Below are 27,343 nucleotides of genomic sequence, written 5' to 3'. Positions count from 1 at the left end.
GGGGGGGGGGGGTGACATCAGTGAGCACGGTGAGGACGTGACCCTGTTTGCACCGAGAGAAAAGGTTCCTTCTCCTTTAAGTGTGTTTCATTGGAAGGAGAGCCTAGATGGAATTGTACCCCACAGCCTGGCAAAGTGTCCTCCTCCCAAAGAAGGGTAACCTTTAAACCTTCCAAGTTCATTGTCATTAGGGGCCTGACAGATCTCCCTTTCCCGTTTCTGTTTTCTGGGGATTTTTGTATGTCTTCTGTATTTTTAGTGTGAACAGAGTGGCATTGCTCTTCCTCCCCCTCACTCTGCTTCCTGCCCTTTGTAAGGGTGCTCTTCTGAGGCCTCGGGTTCCGGGGTCTGACCCATGCCATGGCCATTGGGCCAGGTCCCTGCCCTGGAAGACAGTTCTCTGTCGCCAGCCCGTGTCCCTCCCTTTCCCTCGTAACATAAACAGAACAGCTTGTATTCCATGTCTGAATGGTAAACCTCCTGTCTAAAGTTTGCTTTAATATTTATGCATTCATCACTGGTGCCTGTTTTTGAGCTCCATCAAAGCCTTTATTAGAAGAGCATTTGAAAATGCTGGGAAGTAGAGAAGGGAGTTGATGCGGGTGCCATCTTCCTCGCTCTCCAGCCCGCCTCATCCTTGGCCCCCTCTCCTCTGCCCTCATCCCTCTCACTCTCTCTCCCCCACCCTGTGGCATCTCTCCTTCTCCACACACACACGAAAGCACACACAGAGCAAAGAGAACTCTTCCCAAGACCTCTGGGAGGAATCTGTTCAATATTTATAAACTGCTGCGTAAGGTATAATAACCAGAGGTAGCTGGTACCACCAAGATGTACTCCAAACAGAGCTCTCCTCTAGCAACAAAGATTGAGCCCAGAGAAGAGGTAGATGGCGGGCAAAAGGGGCAGACTGCATGGCTGGTGCAGGTTGTGGAGGCAGTGAAGGAGCACTAGGTCAGGTCACAAACCTGCTTTGGGGCCTTGCTCTGTGGCTAGCTGACCAGTCACCTCCTTAGGGTTGCGGTCTTTTTTTTTTTTTTTTTTTTTTTTTTTTTTTTTTTTTTTTTTTTTTTTTTGATGGTATTAGGGATTGAACCCAGCCAGGGCCTTTCCACTGAGATACATCCTCAGATCTTTTTTTATTGTTTTGTTTTTTGACATAAGGTCTCACTAAATTGTCTAGGCGGGGCTCAAACTTGGAATCCTTCTGCCTCAGCCTCCCAGAGTGTATCACTACACCCAGCCCAGCAGTCCATTTTCTGAGAGCCCTGCCAGCTCTAATATTCAGTGACTTGACCAAGAGCATGGCCCCAGCCAGTCCACCATGAATCTGCCCCAGCCACTAATGCCCCTTTACCACTGAACAGTGCCTCTAGGGTCCAACCTAGATGCGGATGTTACAGACATGATGGGAGGTTGCTCAGGTGAGAGGAGGCCACTGCAGGGACCAGTCCTACCCCAGTGGCTTTTGAGTGCCCTCTTTCACTGCTCACACAGGTTCTGGGTTTGAATTCCAGCTTTTCTCCCAACCTAGACATGGGCAAGTCACCTCAGTCTCTGGCAGCTCAGCTTCTGCTGCTGAGAGCAGGGATGGTGCTCTCTGCCTCGCCTGTTGCTGCAGAAATTTAAGAGGGGAGCATCTGTAGTGCCCAGCACACAGGCAGCTCCTCATGGTCCCCATGTTCTGCCTGTGCGGGAAGCAGTGTGACACCCCACTCGGAGAGCAGGCTGTCCTGCCTCCCGAGGCCTGCCTCTCTCTGGGGCGCTCAGAAGTTGGTGCTGTGAGCAGGGAGGCACATGTTCTTCCCGGGCCTTGGCAGAGATGGTTCAGCAAGGAGATTGATACAGACTGGTTTCCTCTGCTTTGTGCATCTCTAGATTAGGTCCCTCTGGGGAAGCAGGCTTTACTATTGGAAAATCACTGCCCTGAAGAATCTGACTCTTTCTCCACATCCCCACCCTCCCACACACACCCCCAGTCCGAGAAGACATTAGGAGAGCAAAGTGTTAGTTCAATCCATTTAAGACTCCTGCTTCCAGACCATGCCTCTGGGGGTATTAAATGCTCTGATGGTCATTTCTCTGTCTCCCGGGGCAGTGATGCTATCACTCACATGTGAGTAAGAGACACCACTTAGACACAGCCCCAGAGCTGCTCCCAGGGCTCCACGCCTGCTCTCCAGCCACCTGGCCCCGTTTTTAAGGGACCGTAATAGGAGGCATCATAGTCTTTTGCTGTCAGAGGCAGTAGATGGGTCTAACAAGAGAATGATTTCTGGGGGGAGACACACAGCTGGCACATGTCTGGATCCCAAATCCCACTTTCCGGCACACGTCCAAAGTAATAAAGAGGAAGTAGGAGAAACGAAGAAGTAGCAGGAATAAAATTGTTTCCCCAGCACAGGGTGGGAGGTGGGGGGGATTTGCACACTTCCTTCTCTCTCTCGTCTTTGTCCGATCTAGACTAGCAGATGTTTTATTACACAGAAGCCTCGTACCCTATAGTTCTCTCTGTTTTGTCCTATGTCAGGCCAGCAAGAGTCCAGGGGACAGAAATGCAGGCACAGAGCTAATTCACTGAGCCCTTTGCCGAGTGGCCTCAGCCAGGCTCTGATGGCACTTAGCTGAGTGAGGCCAAAGCCTTTCCTTTGAGAGAGGGGACAAGAAAAGTATGGTGCAGAAGTCAGGTCCCCGTGTGGCTAGCCTGCAAGGACATGTGGAATTCCCAAAGCTGACATCACCAGTCTGAGCATAGGAGTCTCAGAGAGGAAACTGTTATTTGCTAGAAACTTTACTCTCACTTTCAGAGAAGACCACCCAAGGTCACATAGGATTGTGAGTGAGGGGGTGGCGAGCTGTGCCCTCCCCTCTACCCTCCCACCAGGTTCTTTATACTTGCTCCTGGGAGTCCCCAGGGAAACCAGGGTGAGGATTGCGCTATTTGGGGCCTCTTCAAGGAAGATATGGAATGGTACTAATTGTGCTGGGACAACAGGGCAAACAAGGACCTCGTTAGTACCTTAAAACTCTCCACCATGGTCGGCCCCATTGGTCTTATCAGCCTCTTCTATAGAAGCTGGGAGCTTCTCCTGCAGTCCCTGGGGCCCGGGCCCCTCCCGCCTCCCCACGAGCCCTGTGCCGTGACCCCCTTTCTCCCTAAAAACACCCGTCTGAAGCAGGCCTGCGCCAGCCACAGCCCCACCTTGTTGGCACAGACACCTGTTCCGTGGCGGAGTCCTGGGCTCCCTGTCACATCCCCACTACTCTTGTCATATTCTTGGTAATTTTGTATCCACATCTTTCTCTCATACTCCATTCTCAGTCTCTCCACGAGTCGGGCCTGTTGTACTCCTCTTCGGAGCACGTCAGAATCTGAAGACGTCTCGCCTCACCCCTGCCAGCTTGGTGGCAGCCTCCTCTTTTGCCCTTGCCCCTCAGGCATTTCCCACATGGGCGCCGGTAAAGTTTGCCTAGAGCCCCTTCAGATTTCGGTCTTGAAAAGTCCAGAGTCCTTATAGTGGCCCAAGGCCCCGCGCAGTGTGGGCACTGCCTTTTACTCTGCCCGGGCTCTGACCTCCTTGCTGCTCCTCATAGCCCTGCACCGCAGGCCTGGTGTCCTCCCACCAGATCGCCCCACGCTCGAGTCCTGTGGGTCGTAGGCAAGCATCCTTCTCCGCACAGCTTCGGCAGCCACCCTGTGTGTTCTGTGTACGTGTTACCCTCGGTAGGAAATAGGCTCTGCACAAGCAGAACTTTCTACTTTGCTATTACTTTATTCCCACTGCTGTAGCTACTGCTTCTCCCACCTGAGTGTGCGTCACATCCAGGCTGCAGCTCAGTGGGGCTAAGAATTTGCACTGTAGTAAGTGCTCCAGCGATGCTGATGCCGCCGGCCCCGCCCAGAACAGCACTTGCCCTGTAGGCATCTGTCTTGGCCCATTTGTGCCACTGTAGCAGAACACCTGAGACTAGGTGACCTATAAAGAACAGAAACTTACTTCCTTACAGGGCTGAAGGCTAGGAAGTTCAGAGCACTGGCTTTGGTGACAGGGCCTAGCTAGTTCCCGGGGGGCCCTTTTGAGGGGGTTTAATCCCGCTGTGTGGGGAATAGGTTTCAGCAGGAGTTTGGGGAGGCAGTGAATGAGGGGTGAGGAAAGGGGCAGAGCCCGAGCACAGGAACAGGGGTGCACTGACCCATCACTGAGGACTCACATGCGTGACCGAGGAGCCCATCCTCAGCCACTACTCGGGACTGTCTCCAGCGTGAGAGCAGCCTGCGCTCACTGGGAGCTGGGACTTGGCACCAGGGTGCAGAGACCCAGCTTCAGTGGACTGCGTGCTCAGATCCACCCTAACCTCATCTTTGTCTTCCTAGAATACGCGGAGAACATCGGGGATGGCCGGAGTCCCGAGTTCCGAGAGACGGAACAGAAGCGCATCCTGGGCTTACTGGAGAACTTCTAAGGGCCCCTCAGCCCCGCATTGTGAACTCGCCCAGCTTCCCTCCCACAAACCGTTTTTACACAGCTTTGTGTGTCTTCAGATAAATTAAAGCTAGTTTTGGTAACCCAGGGCTGGTCTTCTTTGTGACAGCCCCTCCAGCCTCACCCGCATTGTCATGTCTGTGACCCCTGCACACGTGAGGAAGGCCAGCATTTGGCCTCACTGCCTGAGGCGACAGGCTCAGCACAGTGTGGTGGCGTCACCACTGTGGGTTCCGGGCCGGGTGCTTTTGGGGTGTGGGTGGGTGTGGCCTGTGGACTTTTCAGGCTTCCAGTGATGACACGAAGGATCTGGGTGTGTGGCATGAAGCACCTGGCCTTGGGCTTCAGCCACGTGTCAGAGTCACGTGGGGGGTGCAGAGGACCACGGATATCCTGTGGCCCCACCCACAGTTTCTGACGGATTGGCATTTATCTCACTCATCAGACAGGCATTGTGTCATCTCACCTTGTCACTGAAAGGTGGGCATGGCACGCTGAGGAATTTTGAGAAAGAGAAGTCATAGTCACATATTACAGTACATCATTATAATCTTGTTAATCCTACTTTGTTTTTTGGGTGTTTTTGTTTGTTTGTTTTGTTCTTTGAGACAGGGCCTCACTATGTAGTTGAGACTGACCTGGAACTCACTGTGTAGCCCAGGCTGGTCTGTGATCCTTCTGCCTCAGCCTCCTGAGTGCTGGGATTATAGGCGTGCGCCATCACGCCCAGCCAGTCTTACTGTATTTATAAATAAGGCTTCATCATAGGTCATTTGTACAGAGAAAATAGTATACACCTGGTTCATTTCTAGCCACAGTCATGGGTATTCACAGGGAGCCTTAGAGTGAACCCCCACAGAAAAGGGGACAGAACAGTGGCATCAGAAGCTTGATGTGGCCCTGGCGCTTGCTGGTATTTTCAGCTCCTCGGTGATTCCAAACCCTGGGGTGTGAACCCCACCGACCATCCCGCAGCATAGCACCTCGTGTGTGAGCCTTCACCTCTGAGCCCGCCTGTGTCTCCAAAGTGAGCTGGTCACATCCGCGTGTGCTCATGGGGACGAGGTGCGAGCTAAGCAGGTGATGCCATCTGGCCTGCACGCAGCAGTCTCACACACCTGACCTGCAGAATTCAGCAGCGCTGTGGGTGTTTCCCCGTCAGCCTCAAAAAGGAGCATTTCCAGGTGCGGAGGGGCACAGCAGCCAACACAGCAGCAGTGTGCCATTACAGCCAACGGCAGAAATGAGAGGGGCTGCGGAGGATGCCACGCCCTGCACTAGGCTGTGGCCGACCCTGCTGCTCAGTCTCGACACCCACCCTTCCCTGAGCCCCAAGAGACAGGCCTTCAAGTAGCCATGAGCATCGGCCAGAGTCCACACGCCCGGTGACGCCCTTGCCATCCCAGGCAGGAGCGCATCTGAGTGAGACGGCACCTGCTTCCTGCTGGGTGCTGGGCCTCTGATGGAGGACAAAGGGAGGCCAGCTGGGCTTCCGACCATGGGCGAGTGTCTCAGCAGAGGGACCCCTCACACGGTCACGTTGCAGAACTGTCACATTTGGACTCCATTAGCTTTATGTCACTTGGCTGTGTCCAGTAAGCTGCAGTGCCTGTGTTCAAAGCAAGGTCGGTCTACAGGGTTTGCAGCTCTGCAGCCCATGCTCCCCTCCCCAGCCACCTCTATCTAGAAAACAATCTGGGATCGTTGGCTGACACAATGTTTCAATCCACCCCCTTAATGACTTAATGAATTCACAGACCGGAGCGTGGCCGTAAGTAATCTGTAATCTATAGAAACATGGACTTCCAGGTGAAACTGGAACTTTAGAGATCATTGGTTTTTCACTGGTGTTTTCTTTTTAAATGTTGCTGGCTTTTAACCAGGTAGTGCTTACCCATGGTACAGTTCAAAAGTTACTAAAATGTTCAGTGAGTCTTTCCCTAGCCCCAGGCCTCCCTGTACCTGGAGGCAGCTTTGTCTGTCCAGAGTCCTGTCCAGCACTTCCACCCCTGTGCCTCAGAAGGCCGGGCTTCTCCACAGGCACATCCACAGCCAGTACAGGGAGGGAGGCTGTGGACATCTCCAGGTTTCTCTTACCCTCTCAGCCAGTCACCCCACTTAACCCTTCCTGCTGCATATACTGGGGCTGCCTCCTAAGATCCTGGGACCCAAAGTCCCTCTGCTAAACATATCTGAACCCTACTCCCTTGTGTCAGAAGTGAAGAATGATTTCCTGTCCACTGGTCTCAGGGTCAGGAGGAACATGAGGTGTCATCTCTGGAATCCAGGTGTCAGGAAATTCTGGACACGGGAAAAGGAGGAAGCAGAAACCTCTGCTTTTAATTCTAGCCACACACGTCCAAGAGGGGCTTTTCAATACAAGATGCAGACCAACCCTGGGCACTGGGCTGTGGCCTAGCTCCTAAGGAGCAGCTCACCCTCAGGGAAGATTCTTGGGACTCTATAAAGGCCCCCTTTGCACTGTGGTTTCTTTTGATTGGTTTTGAGGTATTTGTTTTGTTTTTGCAGTACTAGGATGGAACCCAGGGGTGCTCTATGACTGAGCTACATCCCCAGTCCTATTTTTGATACAAGTTCTTGCTAAGTTGCTCAGGCTGGCCTTGAACTTGCAGTCCTCCCTGCTTCAGCCTCCCGAGTGTTGGAATCACAGGCATGTGCCACCACTCCTGGCTTTGCACTTGGGTTCTGCACCCCACTTCTGTGTCTGCCCACTTGGGGTTCGCAGGTACTCCTCTTCGTGCCCATTGTGTCCACAGTTGAGTGGCCCAGAGCATGGCCCCCCAGAGGGCCAGCATTCTTTTTCTTATCCAATTATGCCAACAACGTAGCCTTTAAGCAATTTTAGCCAGGATTTTCTCACAGAGGAAATGAGGGCTTTATTATCAGCCTCCTTCACAGCTTGCTGCTCCACTTGGGGGTCAGCATGCCTGGATCCAGCAGCGGCAAGATGGACCATGTCTGATTGAGTGAGATTTGCAGGCAGGCTGCATTCCTTCTTTATCTGGGGAACTGCGTTGTCAGGGAAGCTGGAAGGCATCTTTCAGTCAGCGGTGCCCAGGTGGCATCTTCTGCCATTACCAAGAGCGTCGATTTTGTGTCGACAGGGAGACGAGACTCACTTTCCTAAAAGCAAGACTTCTTGATGAGATTTTCTTCCCCGGCAGCGGAGGTAGAGGCAGACCCACATTGTTCAATCTGTCCCGTCCTGTGGTGCACATGGAAAGTGGTTGGTATCACAGCGGTGGGCCTTCCTTATCTGTGCGGAGAAAAATGGCAGATGTTCTTCCAGTCACCTTTTCCTTGATTGGGTAACATATGCCCTTGGGAAAAAAACTTCCGAAGGTATATAAGGATGTATGACTCCCCAATCTCTCTGTCAGACGCGTCTCCTGGCCACCCAGCCCCCCTCCCCAGAAGCAGCCACTGCTAATTAGCTGAAGCAGCCTTTCCGAGATGGTCTTCGGTGTTTTCAAGTGGAGAGAAGTATTTTTAACACAAAGGAGGGCATTTTGTAGTCTCTGTTCCGCACCTTGCTTTCTGCTCCACACATCCACCACGCGTACTCACAGTTGCCCCCTCCCCTTTAATAGCTGAGCTCCGTTGCAAAGCTGTACCGTAATTTAGTTAATCGCGTTAATGGACATTTTGGTTGTTTCTGATCTTTGGCTATTACAATGCCGCGACGAACATCCTTGTATGAAACGTTATTTCACACGTGTGAGTTTAAATTCCCAAGTAGAATTGCTAAGTCAAAGAGAAGGTGCCTCTTTCACTGGTTTCACCGTGGTATGCACAGCCACGTTACCTGCTGCCCTTCAATGGCCTGTGCCTTCTCCACTCGCCATGCCCTCACCACCCAGGCGGGCCTGCACCTCTACGGTTGTTTCTGATCTTTGGCTATTACAATGCCGCGACGATCATCCTTGTATGGAACGTTATTTCACACATGTGTGAGTTTAAATTCCCAAGTAGAATTGCTAAGTCAAAGAGAAGGTGCCTCTTTCACTGTGGTTTCACCGTGGTATGCACAGCCACGTTACCTGCTGTCCTTCAATGGCCTGTGCCTTCTCCACTCGCCATGCCCTCACCACCCAGGCGGGCCTGCACCTCTGCAGGTGAGCAGTGTCCTATGTGCCATGTTGATCTGCACTTTTTTATGGTGACGCCGGGCTGTGTTTTAGGAGGGTGGATATGTAGGGCATGTGCTGTATCAGCTAAGAGTCACGGAGCTCTTCCCTCAGTGAGCTCATGCAGCCCTCGTCCCTGCAAGGACTTCCGTTTCCAGCACCGTTTCACAGGCAAGGGCATCCATGGTGTGCAGAGTGGCAGAGCTGACTCCTGACCTCCAGGCTACACCACCTCCCACCCAGAGGGGCTTTGGGCACAGAGCTCCCCAGAGGCGGGGCCCTTGGAGAGTTGTGCAGGAGGCCCCAGAGGACAGCCCTTCCCCATCAAACGAATGGCCCACATGGCTCACAGCCCTGTCTTCCTCAGCTCCTGGGCCCTCAGCCAGCCCCCCCCCAAGAAGAAGATAGACCCTGCCCGGCCACACCCCTGTGACCCACCTCCTCAGCCAGGCTTCATCTCCCAGCATCGCAGTTAGCGGGCCAAGCCAGTGATGTCAGCCCCCACGATCCAGTGACCGCCCAGAAACCCCACCTATGAGCACGTGAGGCTTTGGGGACATCCGGATAGAAACCGTGACACCAGGGATCACCCACCACCCATCCTTTAGTCATTCACTGAGCAGCCACCATAAGCCGCTTTGGGAACGAAACAGACATTGCCCCTGCCCTCAAGGAGCTTAGCCCTCCTGGGGCAGAGCAGAAGACAGGAGCACATAAACAATACGTGGAATGATCGCCGAGGGTCACGAAGGAGCAAAGAAAGGTGCACAGCTGTGGAGCTAAGGAATGGGAGGGCTGACTTCAGGTCAGATGGTCTGGGAAGTCTCCATTGGTGAGAAGTCCGCACCCCCTCTAAGTATGGGGGATTGAACTCAGGACCTTCACACTAAGCTGCATCCCCATCCCCATCTCTTCTTTAATTTTTCATTTTGACATGGGATCTCACTGAGTCACTAAATTGACCAGCCTGGGTTTGAACTTTCAGTGCTGCCTCAGACTCCCAGAGTGCTGGGGTTATAGGCATGTGCCACCACTTCAGGCTTGATGAGGTGACTTTGAGCCTGAGTTAAGCTCAAGGAGCCAAAGAACTGGGGGAGGAGGGGGTTCTAAGCAGAAGCACAGGTGCAAAGGCCCTGAGGCAGGGACAGAGAGAGCACCATCATTCTCTAGAAAATAGCCCAAAGTGGCTACAGTAACTGGTCCCAAGGAGAGGCAAAGGCTAGTGGGAGATGGGACCAGAGAAGTGGGCAGAAGCCAGGGGAGTTTTGAGAACATAAAGGAAGAGATTTGACTTTGAAAAGATGGATGCCTTTAATTTCTCTATGAAAGCTGCACTGCGGAGGCCAGCCAGGAAGTAGGGAAAGCCAAGAAGAGGCACTCTCGTCCCAGGAGAGGGCACTGGTACGGAGGGCCAGGAAAGGATAATGGGTTGGAGACAAGAGGACTGGGGATGTGTTGAGGTGGGGAGCTTCTCCCAGCACTGGAGACTGGGAGCAGCTCACTGCCCAGCAGGGCCGGGTGGGGCCCTGGAGAGAGCTGCTCAGTATATAAATATCTTTAATGAATAAATAGAAGTGCTTTTAGGGCTGGCAGAGTCGTATCATTTCCACCTGCCGTAAAATTTCATTAGAAGCAGGCGCTGCAGGGGAGAGGCATGGCTGTGATAAATCTGCCTGCCCACCCTCACCCTGCCTCTGTCTGTGCCCTTCTCAGCCTCTCCTTGGAGAGTCCTGGGGCCCAGAAGAGCCGGGCCCTTCCCTGCCCTTCCCACACATTTGCACAGGCAGGAGGCTGTGGCAGCCAGGGACACGTGGCTTGTCACTGAAAACCGGGGACCTGGCTGTCCTCAGCTGGGAAACAGGTGTCTGGTTTCCAGTCCCAACTGATGCTCCTGATGTCAGTTGGGATGGCGGGGGTTTCGATATGGAGCAATTTCTGGAATGGTAGAGCAGGCTGAGCACACCTGGGGCATCCGGTTTCCCAGTGAGCAAAGGGAGAGCAGGCCACTGTGCTAAGAGCCCACAGGACCAGCAGCCTGGGCCCTCAGAGCTATGTGCTTCCACACCGGCTAAATGCCTGGCTGTACCAGGCAGTGAACATGCACCAGCTTTGTTGCAGCCTGACTGTCACCAGCCCGTTTTGAAGATGAGAACACTGAGGCCCAGAGAGAACAAAGACCTGGACTACCCCATCTGAGCCAGGTAAACATCCACATCTCTGCAACCTCACCAACCTCTTCGAGTTTTTTCAAACATAGTGGGGCTGAGATCATGTTTTCTTGCACCTAGAAATTATCCAACCGTGAATCTTTCAAAGGACTGTGATGGGAAATTCCCCAAATGACAACTCTGTACTCGTCTCTTACTGAAGGCCGCTGGTCCCAGTACTTCATGGCATCCCCTGTGGCATCTTCCAAAGTTGCCACACCCTCTTGCATTTTTCTAAATGAGGAAAGGAAGCACAGAAGAATCAAGGAACTTGGCCAAGGTCACACAGCTGTGCCTCTAAAGCTGGCAGGAGTCCTCTTGCTCCTCCTTTGTCCCCACTGCCACCCTCCCCTAGCCAGCGGGTGCCAGGCCAGGAAACATGGCCAAATGGACAGGCCAGCTGGCAGCCTGCCGGGGCCCGTGGTTATCAGTTAAGCTCATTAAGTGGCCATGACAGGACATGGCCTGGGCCAGCTGCCTCCCTCCCTGCCTCCCTCCTGCCCTCTTGGGAGCAAAACTGGCGGATGGACTCCTGCTCTTAGCAGCTACAGGCAAAAGTCTCTGTAGCTGCAGGAGAGTTAAAGAGGCACGGAGCAGACTCCAGAAGGTGGTCTTGTGGACCCAAAGTGGCCTGGCCTCTTCCCAGCTGGCCCAGCAGATCGACTAGGCAGTGAACATGGGGAGCCAGGCTGATTCCCTGCTCCCGGCTGTGGCCCTGGGCAAGTCACCTTACCCCGCCCCCTTTCCTCATCTCCCCAATAGTACTTACTGTCTGGATCCACGACAAGCTAATGCACACGGGGCTAAACCAGTGCTGATCAGTGGTTGTCACCGTTTCCAGTATCGGTTTCTCCTCATGCTTCCTTGCTCCCCGTCACTCCACTGTGAGCACACTTGCCTTGACCTGTACCTTCCAGAGTGAATGACCGACCAATCCATGAATGTATCACTCACCCAGCAGCCAAGGCCCTGCAGGGTGCAGTGTGTCCTGGCAGGCTGGGGAGTGGAGCCAACCTGCCCAGCTGTCCACCCCTGCTCACTGAGGGCCCTGGGCCCTCATCCATGCCTGGCCTCTGTCCATGCCAGCTGTTCCTCTGACCCCACCCGTCCCCACTGGCTGATTCTGCTTGGTATTCAGCCTCCATGCTGCCCTCCTAGGAAGTGGGAAAGCAGTGCTGCCCTCCTGGGGGAGACAGAGGCCAACCACCCACTCTTAACCAGAGTAGGATGGACAGAGGCTCCAGGAGCCCCACCCCCACCCCACCACAGCAGGCTAAGGCTGGGCTGTCTGGCAGCTGTCCTGCAGAGCTTGCTGGCTGTATCTCATCCTCTTCCTGGCACTGCCCAGCCTGGGAACTCCACCTAGTAAGTGCTTTCTCTATGTATCCGCAGCAAATAGCTTCTGAGCACTTACTAGGTAGCACTTACTGTGTCGCAGAGTATAAAGCACACACAAGGCTCCCAGGCTGCTGCCTTCCTTCCAAGGAGGGAAGACAGGAAAACGTGAGGTGGCTTGAGATAGTGGGAAGGGCTGGAAGGAAAAGAGAGCAGCTGGAAAGAAAGTAGCTGTTCATGTCTGGGTGGTCAAGGAACGCGTCTCAGGTGGAGATGTTGGGGTTAAGCCTGGAACAATGAGCGGTGCAAGGGAAGGTGGGAATATTCATGGTAGGGGAAATAGGAAATGCAAAGATCCTGAGGCAGGGGCATGCCTGCATACTCAAGGGACAGCCAGATGCGTGTGTGTGAATGAGGAGGAGACTGTGAGGGGGTGGGTTTGCAGAGGTGAGCAGATGTCAGATGCACTGGGTTCTGTTAGCCACGGGGGTGATCGTTGTCGGCAGTGGGAAGCCACAGCACAGGGGAGGCAGGGAGAAGTGTGGGTTAGTGCCTGAGCCCCGGAGGGTGGAGGGAGGAGGGAGGAGGGGCAGAGACTGAGAAAGGCCACCACGGTTGCAGCAGGAACTGGGTCCTCCTAGGCCTCCGTGTCTCTGGCCCCTGTCTAGAATAATCAGCACTCAGCCTGGGATCGCAAAGGTCAGAGCAACAGACAAAAACATCCAAGGGGAGCAAAGAGGTTCTGGGGACACCTGAATGGACCACAGCTGGGGGCTCTGATGCTTCCCATGGTCCAGGACTGAGGGCAACTAGAATTTCTCTGGGTCAGGGACAGGAAGGGCTGCCAATGAGAAGGCGTGAGGCTGGCAAAGGCCTGCTTTGAGCTGAGGTCTTACAGATGCAAGGCAGAGAAGTTGTCACCACAATCCTGGGCAGGGCAAGCTGTCACCCGTGCCCACACTATATAAGGGAACAGAGGCTCCAAAAAGGGAAGAGTTGGACAACCACACGGGTTATGGAGGATTCTGAGATTTGAACTCTGAACCCACATTCTGGGCCCTGGGGAGTACACAGGGCAGGCAGAGGTCATGGGCAGCAGCTCTCTCTTCCTGAACATCACGAAGGGTATCACAGAGGGGGTGGCATTGGACCCAGCCATACAGGAAGAGTGAGGACCGGTGGTGAGGACCAGGCGGGGAGGGGCACAGAGGCTCAGCACAGTGAAGGGCCTGGGCTCCACTGGAAGAGGGGGCTCCAGGCTCCCACTGTGCAGGGCCTGAGCACAGGGAGTGGGCAGGCAGGAGGAAAGGGGGAGGTCACAGCAAAGGTACCTGGGAGCCGGTCCAGAGTTGGGTTAGGAAACTTCAACGTCAAGGCCAAGCGCTTGCACTGCTCTGAAGCCCAGAGGGTCCTTGGATGGTTCTGAGCTGGGTAGAGGCAGCCAAGTAAACGGCTCAAAGCTGCCCCGTTCTGTGCACGTGGGTGAAGGGAGTGGGCAGGGAGCGGGAGGACTGGGACAAACTGGAGTGGGACACTGACCTCGGAGATGAGAAAAGGACAAACCTGAGCGCTGTCTTGGAGCTGGAAGGGGGCCACATCTGGTCAGGGGAAGGGGGTTGAGGGAGAGGTTAGATCCCCTAGACGCCTCCTCTTATTCATCCATCTTCATCTCTGTGTCCACTTGTCCCTCCTTCCATCCAGCTTGTCCCTCGCTGTTCCAGGGGGGCCCAAGGATGACCAGACTGGTCCGTCCCTCTCTGGGGCAGCCCACAGTGTCATGGGGGAGACCACTGTGACCAGAGGCCATCACCAGCCAACGGGACAAACACACAGCGTCAGGGAGACCGAGGAGGGAGGAACTCGCGGAAGCCAGGTCCCACCTCAGGATGGCGGGTCTGCAATGTCATTGTCCCAAACAAAGGACAGTACAGTATTAGTGTTATTATCATTAATCTAATTAAATGGCAATTACAATTAAGAACACAGCAATAAAAATGCCACCTTGGATTTTAAATGCCTCTTGTCCTCCAGCACAGGGTGAGTGATGTGCCCAGGCTCAGCTCCACACCCCACGGAGGGAGGCACAGTGGCCACGGTAGGTGCTCGGCCACACGATGTTTAAAGTCACAGCTCAGAGATCACAAAGCGCGCCCCACCCCCATTTTACACGCAGGAAAACAGGCCCCAGAGGGGAAATGACAGGCACCAGGTCACCCAGGAGCTTGTGGCAAAGCAGGTTCCAGCCAGGAAGCCCTATTCCTAGCCACCTTCCAGCTCGCTCCTCTAACAGCTTTTTTTTCCCCCAGGAAAAAGCCGCTGTCAGAGGCAGCCATGCTGTTCCCGATTAAACAAGGCAAATTCTATCGGAACAGAATCGGAGCACCCCGGACACCTAATTACACAGTCTGGAATGAGAAACACGGGCCAGAAAACAGAAATATGAACACATGGTACAGCAAGACAACACAGGCACCTTCCCTGTCACCAGAGCTGTCATCTCCGAGAGGCCCCTGAACAAGAGAGGTTCCCTGGTCCTTACATAAGAACCCTGCCCCCTGTCACACCCAGAGGTCCCCTCCTCCCAGCAGCCACCATCCAAGGCTCCAGGCGGCACCAGTGGAGTGGCTCGGAAGTGGCAATGGATGCAAACTTTCCTTCCAGAGCCTGCCCATGAGCCTCATGGGAAACAGGTGTCACTGCAGGTTGACATTGGAGCTGTCAGGGCCCACAGAGCTGGTAAAGCTGTGTGTTTACCTGATTAGAAACAGTTCACTGCAGGTGGACATTGGAGCTGTCAGGGCCCACAGAGCTGGTAAAGCTGTGTGTTTACCTGAAGTTGCCTCGCCAAGGGGAAAGCAGGTACCTTCCTGGGTGCTGCCTGTCAGCCCACAAAAGTCTATCTCCAGGAGGTTCTGTCCCACCCAGAAGTGTCATACGCAGGAGGCTGGCTCTGCTATCCCGGCCTGCCGTGACATGCTGTGGTTACATCTGGGGCAGGACTGTGAGCGGTGAGAGCAGAACCCCTGTCTGATTCCACCTCTGCCTTCCCCACATTGGGCGTACCAGGGCAGACAGGGCCAAACAGGAGAATCCAAGGTTCGATCCACTACAGGGTTGGACATCTATCTCCCTGTGGTAGCCACAGTGTTGGGCCCTGAGGAGGAAAGAAATAAACAGGACGGTGACCCCTGCTCATGAAGGAGGAGAAAGACACCCCAACACACCAAGCAAAAGGAGAGAGTTCGGTGATGTGATGTCTGATAGAAGTAAGTGATAGGGAGAAAATAAACACAGTAATAAAGTAAAGAGCAAATCAGGGTGTTTGTGTGGAGGTGGTGGGAGGGGCTTCTGGAAAGTTCTGGAAAAGCCTCTCAGACAAAGAGCTGATATTTGAGCTGAGCCCTGCAGGAGCAGCCATGGGAGGAGGCGGAGGAATGTTCCAGAAAAAGGGAAAACTGAGTGCAAACTGAATGAAACAATGGATGATCAACAAGCCACTGAGTAGGCGAATGTAAAAATGTATAGGCCCGGGGCCAAGGCCACACGGGGAGGAGGGCGTCCCTGGCTCCCCTCTGCAGGGGTCCTTGTCACAGGCCCATTGCTCCCCTGGCCTCTGCCTCTTCAGTCCATTCTCCTCTGCCTTTTCCCTCACCAGGGGCGCCTCCTCCGGAGTGACTTTGCTGGTCTTTATTGCCGGTAAAGCTGCATGTCATTAGTAACCGTTATCCCTCACCTTCCCAGATGCCTTTCACTTTCACCTTCTGCCACTTGTTTTTTCCTTCACACAGGCCAAGGGCCCCCAGAGCAAAGCTCCTGGGCTTTCTGAGCCTCAGGGTCACCTCTCTGAGTGGGGAGCATGAAGTCTCACTCACAACTTCAGGGTCCTCGAAAGCAGAGAGGGAGGGCGCTGCCAGCCATAGTGCTTCCCATGCCTTGGCTCCCTAGGAAGGGAAAAGCCCACCTCCTGCCGGAGAGACGATTCCTGGACCAATGCCATACAGACCTGGAAGTTGGGCCCGGAACAGGGATAAGGTCAAGTTCATACAGCCAGGAAGTGATGCAGTGGGACCGAAAAGACTTCAGGTGCTCGTTAAGATGACATAACAGTGACATTTCAAGACAATTTTCCCAAGGCCAGCAGCTATATTATCTCAGAAAGTGCACATGAGGACATTTGAGGATGTTGGTCCACAAATACTGTGGGTGTCACTTTTCTTTAAATTTCATATGAATTCAAAATCTCAAAACCTTAAGACAAACAAAATACAAAAATAAACAAGGCCAGTGCTCCTTCCTCCCTGGGCTCAGCATCCAGTGTGCCTGGCTGGGGGCGCAGCTGATGAGGACGCAGAGGGGGCTCACTGCCCTGAGAGGTGGGGGGCCATTTTACCCCTCACTTTGCAAACAGGGAAACAAGCTCAGAGCTGTCCACACAGCCAGCAGGGTTGGAGCAGAGGAGGCTGAGACACTAGGAGAGACGCCGCCATGCAAGGGGCTGCGGGCAGGCAGGGCACGACACTGGGCACCCACTGTTGGGCAAGGAAAGAGAGCCGGGCTACTCCTCCCCACCCTGTAGTACCCTTGGCTTCCTGGGAAGGAAAGGGAGACTCAGGGCTCCCACTCTGGTCCAGGCCTGATTGATCCTCCATGGTCCCCAGAGCCGGTCCCCTCATCCGTACCTCAGGCTGCTACGTGTTTTCTTGTCTCTGATTGTAAACAGATTTGACTAAAGAGGTAAATTAGAAGTTAATTAGAGAGAACATGATTGATGAGGCAGTTTGCCGTGATTGGGAGGTGTGGAAAGGATGGGGCTCCCTGCATGAGGCATGGAATGAGGAGAGCAGAGGGAAGATTCCAGACCAGGGGGTCTGCAGGGCGCCCGGCATAGGGAGCAGTGGCCCAAGGCTGCCCTTTCTCCTGTGCTCCAGGGTAAAGCCAGAGCTCCCTGAGTGTGACATCCGCTGGATCACTCCATGAGATCTTGAACTGTGGGCCAGGCCCCTGCTGGACCCAGGATGCAGCAGCCAAACGCTCATCCTAGATGCAAAGGATGGGCTGGGAAATGCCAATGCTTATCAAACATTTATGGCACTCCGAGCCCTGTGCATTTTCTCAAAACCTCGCAAAGTTGATGCTGAATCTCCATTCTCCAGGCCAGGAGATCGAGATTTGGAGACAAGCCAACTTCCTGTGATGACACAGCCAGTAAAGACAGCAGAGAGGCCTCTACAGCCTTGCCTTTCTGGGGTCCAGCCTGTGTCCAACCTCAGCAGGCCTCTGTGCAGCACCCCCACTTGTGCTCCTCAAAATGGTGAGCTCGCTGCCTTCTGAGGAGGCAGGATAGCTCTGACCCTGGGAACTTCTGTCTTGTCCTTATCCTGGTCCAACTCCCTCCAGCCCCACCTCCAGGCCCTGACTCTGCATACTCACCTGCCTCTGGCAAATGCCAGAACAAAGCCCTCCAGGGTGAAGAGGAGCCTTAGAGGTCCTACTCTGCTCCCTCATTCTCCTGGGGAAACTGAGGCAGAAGGCGGGACACAGCCCCAAGAGTGAGGCAGAGAATGAGGCTCACTGCAAGGCCAGGCTCTCCCCTGGCCGAAGCACAGAGATCCGGCCTCACTGCTACTAGTGCCTGCTTCCCGAGCTGAAGTCACCTCTCACGGCTCACTCACCCACTCCTGCCCTCCTGCGTTTATTCAGCAGGATTGCCTGGGGTCTGACTTTGTGCAGGGCTTCGATAATATGATCATGAGAAACACAGACAGGCCCAGCAGTGCTCAAGCTCAGGCAGGGTGGGCGAGCAGGGTTCCTTCCACAAAGGCTGCCCAGCAGGAACAGAAAAGGAGAAGCAGGCCTTGCCAGGGAGGGCTGCCCCTCCAGAAAATGGCCCTGGAGCCAGCTCGTACATCCAGGCAGGGGGACCTGTGCTTGGGGCCCATTCTAGATGATGCCAGGAGGCCAAGTGGGTGGGAGGGAGTAGGGGGGCTGGAGGAGGAGCAAGGTCATATAAGGAAGCCTGTAGCTGTGAATAATGGGGCTGCAATCCAGCCCCAGGGGGAGAGGGTGGAGGAGGAGAGGGAGAAGGCCTTCAGCTCCATGAGCAGCCTCAGGCTGGATTCCATCTGGGGATACAGGATGGTGTGTTACCCCTCCTGAGAGGAGGAGGCCCAAACTTGAGGGGAGGATCAGGAACTCAGCCCTGGGCAAGTTCAGGAGTGATGTGAGCCAGACAGGGTAGTGCCTGTGTCAGGGCTGACAAGAGCTGGGCACAGACTGGAGAGTCTTCATCTCCAGCTGCTTCGAGCCCCTCCCATCCAGATGCTCCGTGCCCTGGTGGATGAGACAGTTCCCTGCTTCAGCAGGGGAGCCAGGGCTGGCCAGACAGAACACTTTCCCTCCGCCCACTCTAAGCGGGCACTGTGGTAAGTGAAGGGTGTTAACTCGTGCATCAACCTTCTGCGGTAAGTACTGCCCTTACTCCCATTTTACAGACGAAGGAATAGAGGCTCAAAGAGAGAAAGGGCCAAGGGTCACACAGCTTGGAGGAGACAGAGTCAGGATACACTCAGGGAATCCAACAGCTGCCTCTTGAGTGACCGACTGAGCCTCTCCAGCCCCCGTTCCTTCCACTGGGGAGGTGGCAGGTGGATGAGAGCTCCTGCTCAGGGGTTCAGGGACCTCAGGGGCTGGGGAAGCACAGGTGCAGTGAGGGCACCTCAGAGGCAGGAGATGCTGGGGCCAGTGCTGAGCTGGGCTAACCCTGGACCTTAGCCGAGGTGGCCTCCTTGGGGACGTAGGCCTTCTAGCCTCTTTCCTGGCTGGTTCGGGGGCTTCCAGTTCCTTTGGCTGCTAATGTCCAGGATGCAGGACTGTGATGGAAAGGAGTGGGGCCCGAGATCCAGGCTGTCTCTTCCTAGGCCTAGATGACACGTGGCCTCAGAAGTCCCTGTCCTTCCCTGGTACTCAGTTTCCCCATATGTGCAAGGACAGTGGAATATACCGTGATGTCAGGAGGCCCTGACAGCTATTGGTTATTATTGAGGGAGCAAAGGCAAAAATAATCAATACATAATTTATTGAGCGTCTACATCTTTCTCTCACATATCTCGCTGAATTTTCATGAAGGAGTAAGACGAGTGTTGTAATCTCCACTTTACAGATGAGAAAATGGAGGCTCAGAAAGGTGCTCAGAATTCCAGAACGTGGATGGGCCACAGCTGGACTCAAGTCCACCTCTACCCAGCGTGTGTATGGCCAGGCTGAGCCACACCCCTTGAAGGTAGGCAGCTGATGGGGCTTTGGGGTTGGGGTGCACAGGAATGTGGTAGGGAAAGTGCAGTGAAGCGGGCAGAAGCAGCAAAAATAAGCAAATGTGCGATTCTAGTCAAACTTTCCCACCCCTCCAGCTTGCTGTCCGTCAGTACAGTGGGGATTGCCCAGCCCCAACCCAGTGCAGTTTAAGCAAGATGACAGATGGAAAGGCATAGGCACGACGGCTGTTTGTCCAGTGGGTGTCTGGATTCTACCTCATCTGCTCTTTTAAATAAACTTGGGCCTAGAGGAGGGGAGGGAAACACCTCCCAGATGAAGGAACCGAGGTCCAGAGAGAAGAGATCTGCCCAAGATCACCTAAGGTTCAACTCTGACCTGGTGAGTGTTGCCGCAGCAGGGCAGACACCAACTGCCTGGGCATGGATGGGTGGACAGAGCGATGAGCGTGCGCGTGCAGTCCTGCCTTCTCTCTTCCCTCCAAGCTGCCTGGGTTCTCAGCCCAGTCTCTCTTGTGGGCAGAAGGCTGTGGTTCCAAGACCTGCTCCCACCTCACAGCCACTATCTGAGGGATAGGAGATTCAGAAAACCCCACACTGTGCTGCATTGAGGACCACAGCTGGAGATGGCTCTGGATTAGAGTGGAATTCATCCTCTCCTTGAGCTGCTCTGCCATAATTTACAGGCCTTGGCAAGTTCCAGCCATCTAAGCATAATTACTGGGCACCTCGTCTCCAAGTTCTGTCAGTAGGTCACCAATACCAGGAACCTGGGCTGCTCCAAAATGTTGCTACTCTGGCAAGGACCTCTCAGAAGACATCTCTGCCTCTGCCCAGGCCCAGCAGCCTGGGTCAAGTGTGTCAATTTTTGTCCCCAAGCCCACACTTATCAGAAATTTCACCATTAGAATGTCATTCCTTTGGCTTAATGCTCCAGCCTTTGCTTCAGCAGGAAGAACATAGTCTGGATCCCAGAAAGTCTGTGTGCAACACTGGGTACTCTGGTTGTGTCACGGTCACCCCCTTCCTTGTACCTCAAGGATGGCAGTGATCAAGCTATGTCCTCCTACTTTAGAGATGGGGACACTGGGCGCAGAGAGAACCAGTGTGAAAAGGGACCTGGAACTCACTGGCCCTAACAATACCTTCAGAGCCCAGGACCTACAGACAGGGCCCCTGGTGGCCACAGGCTGTGTCACACGGGCACCCCTCTGCACCCCTCTGAGTCAGGCAGTGCAACTTCACAGGGCCACTGTGGTGCCTCAAGGAAGACAACTAACCCAGAGCTCTGCTCCATGACTAGTGTGCAGCCAATGCAATGAATTACTATTTGGAATCAGAAGATCCAAACTGGATCCTGGATCTGCTGCTCTCCAGCTATCACGTAGCTCCCTGCACTCGGTTTCTCATCTGTAGAGTGCGGGCTCCAATGCCTCTCTTTCAGTGCTGCGAGGATTCATTGAGAGAGCACAGTGCTCCTCCTGGATGTGGCCTGATGCACACGTGCTCTTAGCAAGTGACATCTGTGGGTCACAGTGACACAGAAACAATCGCCTCAACAGATGGGGAGGATCCAGCCTCACTCAGCCAACCAGTCGAGGGTCTAGCACATGTCAGGCCCAGCAGCAGAATGGTGCTAAACTGGGTCTCACACCCCACCCCTGGCTGCTCTTCCTAATAGATGGACAGCTCTTCTAGATGGAAGGAATTGTCTCTGAAGGTGTCTCCCTTGGCTGGGAGTGACAAATTTAGACCTGGAGAATGTGGCTGGCTGAGCAGGCACTGTGTCTGGCCTCGAGGACACAGCTGCTCTAGAGCTTACAGTCTGATAGAGGAGACAGGCACTCAATGGCTAGTTGTACAACTCATTACTTAAAATAGTGATAGCGAGGCAGCTTTCTCTTCTGTGGTTGCTGCCACTCTGGCTGGGGTTCTGCTGCCTCTCCAAAGCACAAGGAGGCCTGGCAGCCCTTTCACGGGTCCCTTTGCTCTGCAGCAGGAAATGGTGAAAAGATGTTTTAACACAGAGGGCAAGCAAGAGAAACAGCCCTGAGGTTGCTGGCTGAGACCGACAGCTCCAGGATCACTCCAGAGGGCCCCTGAAATCTTGGGCCCTGTGTTCTACCAGCTCTAACTGTGCTCTCCAACCACAGGAGCCTGGGGCAGTAGACTTGGTTGCAGCCACTCTGTGGCCTCAGCCCCGTCACAACACCTCTCTGAGCCTCAGATAACACAACCCTGGCTGGGCATGGTGGCCCACGCCTGTAATCCTAGCACTTGGGAGGCTGAGGCAGGAGCATCACCGTGAGTTTGAGACCAGCCTGTGCTACATAGTGAGTTCCAAGTCAGTCTCAACTACACAGTGAGACCGTGTCTAAAAAAAACAAAACAAAAACAAAAACACAGCCCTAAGATAGGGCAACAGCCTCATTCGTGTTATGAGAATGTAAGGCAGTAAGTCCTGGTGCTTGGCACACAGTAAGAGCTCATAGATGCTCATTGTGCTCCTGTCTTTAGAAATGCTAGCCCAGGCCTTCTCTTAGGTGGTCTAGCTTGAAATGGGGCTGAGCCAAGTGCAGAGATGTAGCACAAGTGTCAAATACACACCAGAGTTCAGTGACTTGGCATGCAAAAAGGAATGTGAAATAGATCATTTATAATGCCTTATATGGCCATGTGATGGCACACACCTGTAATTTCAGCTACTTGAAAGCCCGAGGCAGAAGGATTGCAAGTTCGAGACCAGCCTGGGCATCTTAGCAGAAACCTATCTTTAAGGAAAAAAATAGTGGTAGAACCTGAATGCTTGCCTACCATACACAAGGCCCTGGGTTTGTTCCCTAGCACTGCAAAAGTAAATAAATAGGAGGATAAAAATAAGTAAGTAGCAATAAACATAAAAATGAAGTCTTAAAAACAACAACTTATATGATTATGTGTTGGAATGATAATATTGTTGATACATTGGGTTACAAAAATATATTATTAAAATTAATTTTACCTTTCTTTTTATTTTTTAGTGTGATTACTAGAAAATTGAAAATTATACACACAACTCACATTTTGTTCCTAAAGGCCAGTGTTAGTCTGGCTATTACAGCTGTGGACTAGACTAGACACGTTATTTAAATCAGTTCAGGATTTTGAAAATACTCCCACAAGCAGGGCCTTGTACATAATTGGCAGAGAACGTGCTGTCCTGCCCTGTTTAACAAGCACCTGGTTGTAGGGTGAAGGGCTCCAGGACCCCCTGCCTGATGTAATTAATTGCCTTTGGTGGAGATTTTATTAGGATCCTTGCTGGGACAACTCAGACACATGCCACATGTCCCTTCTGGCCATTGGTGGAACTCAAGTGGTTCAAATCTAAGGGTCAATATCTACAGCGGTGCTGTAGATGGAATGCTTTGTATCTTAAATTCATATGTTGAATTCTTGACTCTCAATGTGACTGCCTTTGGAGTCGGGAAGTAATTAAGGTTCAAAAAGGTCATAAGGGTGGGGCCCTGACTTGATAAGGTTAGTGTCCTTATAAGAAGAGACACCACAAAGAGAGTGCCACATCGAAGAGAAGAGGCCTCCCTCAGAAACCTACCTTGTTAGCACCTTGACTTGGACAGGGACTTCGTAGGCGGCCTAAGAGCTAGAGGTAAGTGGAGGCAATGCAGATGAAGCTGAGAATCCATCGAGGTGGGAGGATGGGGTATGCACTATGGTGGGCCGTGTGGGCAGAAGGCTTAGAACAATCTATCTGACGAGTTGGCTCAGCTTTGAGAGGAACAGCTGAGAAAACCAGTCACCAGAGAAGACAGTGTCCCAGACCTGCACACGGTCCTTCAGAGGATAACTGGACTCTCTTAACCAAAGAGGCTGACCTGTCCAATTCAAGGGATGGAAGAGGATTCCTGTCCTCCAACCCCTGTTGGAATCCTCACTATGGCCACTGGATCTTTGCATGAGACACACTCAGGATGCTTGGTGAATTGGCAGGGTTCTACAGATTTCAAGATCCTAACAATTAGACTAAAGAGAACCCCTAAGGGTAAGACCTGGGCCTCTACAGGAACAATCAGAACCCCCAGAGATTTTAAGACCCATGGACATCGCAGAGATCCTAGCGCCCATGGTCATCTCAAAACTCTGGGCCAACCCTGTGCTCAACCCTGGCTGGACACTGGCAATGTCTGGGAAATTTTAAAAACCATAATACCCAGACCTCACCCCACACCAATAATGTCCAAATCTGTAAGGCATGGCCTGGACATGAGTGGTGTTTATAAAGCTGCCTAAGTCACCCCAGTATGCAACTCAGGGCTGCTCCTGACCCAGATCAATTCTAGAGATTTAAAATGGCTGTTTGAGGAGAAGAGGAGCTGTGGGCCTCAGAGAGGGAAAACGATTTGCCCCAACTGTCATGAGGAGAGGATGGCAAACCAGTCCTGGAACCCATCCCTGGGCCAATTCCTCTCCTGAAGCTGTATCTCCTTTCACAAAGCAGAGCCCAGGAAGGCAATGCCCACAGTATTTCACTTTAATAATGTTGGAATGCGGAACAGTCAGGGCCACCACAGCAATGGGCTGGGAGCCTTGATGGCGATTAGTGGAGCTGTAAGTCTTTTGCTTTATCCAAATCTTGGGCAGTAATTTAGAAAATTTAATTAAAGGGGGAGAGATGAAGACACCTCGAGCTCCCTGCCTCCTGTTATAATGAGTGAAATACACCGGGCTGTAAAAGGAAACGCTGTCTGAGACGCAGCTCTGATGTTTTATTGCCAAGTTTTATTCGCTGATGTAAACGTAATCGCTGGAAACTGGAGCTCTATTAATGCACATATTTTCACACATCCGGGGCCCCGCCTGCCCCCTCCTTCACTCCGGGCTGGTTCACCCACCTCCTAGGGTCAGCCCTGGTGTTCCGGGCATGGCTTCGTCAAGCCTGGATTTCCCTGCCGGTTTCATACCCTTCTGTGGTAGATAAGACTTTAATAGAATTCCATTGCTCCTCAGAGCTCAGTAATGCATTCTGAAAATTAGGCGGCTACATACTAAAGCCATTGTTCCCCCTTATAAATGGGCTCGCTCGAAGCCAGTGACCGTGGGGTCTCTGATAAGCTCTCATGGAGCCTCGCTCCACATGTTATTGGTGTGTTAAAAGGTGCGACTCTGGGCTTACATTGCTCATTGTTAGGGGCTGATCCATTTAAGTAGTTTCTCCATGAATCAGGCAGCTTAGGTATTTCCCCCCTCTTGGCATTGATAGATGAGCAAGAGGAAGCCATTTAGACGGTGCTCTATAGGGCCCTGGCCCACACGGTGAATGATTTCCAATGCCTGGTTTAATTTATTTTTAAATGAAATTTCTTATTGATTCTGGATTAAAAGGACAAATCTTACGGCTGTTACCACTGACAGAGCCACGTGCTCAAGTGACACCTTTCAAGGAAGCGGGGGGTGGCCTCCCAGAGTCAAGGGGAGGGTGCGGACTCTCCAGGGAGCTCAGCTCAGAGGTGAGGGGCATGCAAGATCTCCTAGTTGGGGGAACTGTAAAATTCTCATCTTTCCTAGCCGAAATACTTGACATGATTGTTCACCTCCTGAGCCTCATTTGTGTAAGGGAAATAGCAGTGATATTTGCTTCATGGCATCCACACCAGTGCTAGATGCTTGTTTAGTTACCTCTAGGGATGGGAGGCTTACTCTTTCCTGGAGCATTCCCAGAGTGAAGTGAGTGATTAGAATCACCCACCCAAGTGAGTTCCCAAAGATTATTTCTGGGATAGTCTTTGGTTACTTTCTGCTTCCCTTACACTTTGGGTTTCACAGTGTCTGCAGTTTGTGTTTGGAAGGATGAAGCAGACTCAATACAGAATTACTTGGCATGGAGTATCACTTGGGTATCTGTCCTTTCACACCCAGCTCTGCCCCAGCTTACTGTACAACCTTGTGTAGGTTACTTCCCCTCTCTGAGCTTCAATTTCTTCATCTGTAAAAGAAGGAAAGTGATGATATTGGCCTCAAGGATTGTTGTGTGAATATTATGAAATCACAGATGTGAATGTGTTTTGTAAATTGTAAAGTGAAGTTTAGGTAAGAACTGCAGGAAATACAAATGAGACAGTGTGTTAGAGTAGGAAATCCCTGAGATGGGAGGCAGAGGACATAGATCTAGGCTTGGCAACTGGCTCGGTGGCCCTAAGGAAGCCATGCTCCTTCTCTAATTCTTATTTTCCTAAGTTGTAAAGAGGGTAGATTGAGTTAGAGACCTGTAGGGACTATTTCTGAGAGGATGGATTCCCTAGAATATCACTTTCCCATTAGTAGCCTTCTTTGGGCAAAACACTTAACTTTATGAACCTCTTTCTTTGCCTTAGATAACAACAACAGTAAGAGTCAACATGTATCATATTATTTCCTGTGCACCAAGCACTGTTCTGCATGCTTTCCATGTAGCAACTCATTGAATTACCACAATAATCTTGGGAAGGGTGTATCATCATCCTTACTTTATAGCTGAGGAAATTGAGACACAGAAAGGCTAACAACTTGTCTAAAATAACACATCTAACAAGTGGCAGCATTTGAAACTCAGAACATATGGCTCTAGAGTTCACACTTATACCCACATGATCCTACACTCTGTGGCCTAATTGTTCTGAGGAAAGGGTGGGAGTATTAAAATTCTTGGCATGTTGCTGGGCACACAATGAGGAAACAAAGGCTTGACAACCAGGATAAGGCAGCAGATATTTTTTTCCCGTAGGAGACTCAGGCTGGACCTTGGCCTACAGGGGTGGGTGGGGGGCTCAGCTACACAGAGGGAGTAGAAATAGGGGAAGCAATGATGAGGGTCAGGACATAATGAAGACGAGGAATGCTCAAGGAAGGAACAGTAACTAGAACACAGGGTATGGACAAGAGGCGAGGCTGAGATCTTGAATACAAACTAGAGAAGTCAAGGTTTTTCAAACAAATATGGCCATCAGAGGGTTTCCAGTAGAGCCATTACATCATGAGCCTTTCCAAAATCATATAATCCCTAGAGGTCTGTGCTTGAAGGAAGCTTTGAGGTTGAGGCTTCACCTTGTTGCAGACAATGAGAAAAAAAGATTCTTGAAGGTCAGCCAGAGGGTCAGTGGCTGAGCAGCACTGTGCTGCTGTTTGCCCTCACCTGCTCCCTCTGCAGCCCCCAAGCTGAGACTCTTGTTTACTCCTCTCCTAGTTGCTCTCTCCTTGTACTCTTTTCTGTGTCCCCTCCCTCCAATCTGGTTTATGAGAAGAAAGCCTTGGGCTTGAGCCCTAAATCTGTCTCCACAGTATCCTGGAGAGACTTCATGCTGAGTTTGAAAGAATCCTGGTTTCAATCTTAGCACTTCTAGGTAAGATCAAAGATTCTCGTTTTTGTCACCTTTATAATGGGAATGACACCATCCATTTCATTGGGAGTATAGTTCAAATGAATTAATTAATCAGTATACGTTCTTGTAGAGTCCAAAGCGCCTAGCCATGCCAGGATGACCTAAATACCATATTTGTGTGGGAAGAAAGTGAGAAGTGCATTAATAGGGCAGAAAAGGCCCCTCTCTCCTGTGAGTGTGGTCCAGGAGCTGGAGTGACTCGGAGCCTTGTCCGCGGTGCTGAAGGAAGATCCAGCACCAACTAGGCGCCGGTGTGCTGTCCGCGGTGCTGAAACCGTCTAAGCGTGTGACATTGGGGCGGAGGGTGTTCTTAGTTTTGAAGAAATTGGAGTGTTGCGGTGACCACAGGCTCTGTCTACTGTGTTGTCTACCATAATATTGGACAGGCAGGAATGAGGAGATAGTAAAGATAAGAAGAGGGAGGTAATGTCCCTCAGGCTTTAACCTCTTAAATTTGGGTGCTGTCCAGAGTGCCGAATATTGGGC

At 52.4% G+C, this 27,343-nt stretch overlaps 1 protein-coding gene and 1 long non-coding RNA gene across 2 annotated transcripts in view; one reads left to right on the top strand and one right to left on the bottom strand.

Moving 5' to 3' along the window:
• Ctnnbl1 (catenin beta like 1) overlaps positions 1–4,600 on the top strand; it is a 157,613-nt gene extending 153,013 nt beyond the window's left edge. The window contains exon 16 of the mRNA XM_010640045.3: positions 4,376–4,600. Within this exon, the coding sequence (XP_010638347.1) occupies positions 4,376–4,464 (89 nt within the window). The 3' untranslated portion in view covers positions 4,465–4,600. The remainder of the gene's footprint in view (positions 1–4,375) is intronic.
• A 5,010-nt stretch (positions 4,601–9,610) lies between these two features.
• LOC117287248 lies at positions 9,611–15,378 on the bottom strand. The gene is made up of 5 exons (XR_004518480.1): positions 15,005–15,378; positions 13,738–14,069; positions 13,506–13,601; positions 11,609–12,370; positions 9,611–11,073 (listed from the first exon to the last, which is right to left on the bottom strand). It is a non-coding gene; the product is annotated as an uncharacterized LOC117287248 (long non-coding RNA).
• Between the last annotated feature and the right edge of the window lie 11,965 nt (positions 15,379–27,343).

The sequence above is a fragment of the Fukomys damarensis genome, unplaced genomic scaffold (genome assembly GCF_012274545.1).
Source record: "Fukomys damarensis isolate Sample0158 unplaced genomic scaffold, DMR_v1.0_HiC HiC_scaffold_22, whole genome shotgun sequence".
In the NCBI taxonomy this organism is placed as follows: Eukaryota; Metazoa; Chordata; class Mammalia; order Rodentia; family Bathyergidae; genus Fukomys; species Fukomys damarensis.
Note: the sequence above shows the minus strand (reverse complement) of the source record. Positions and strands in the feature narration are given on the sequence as shown.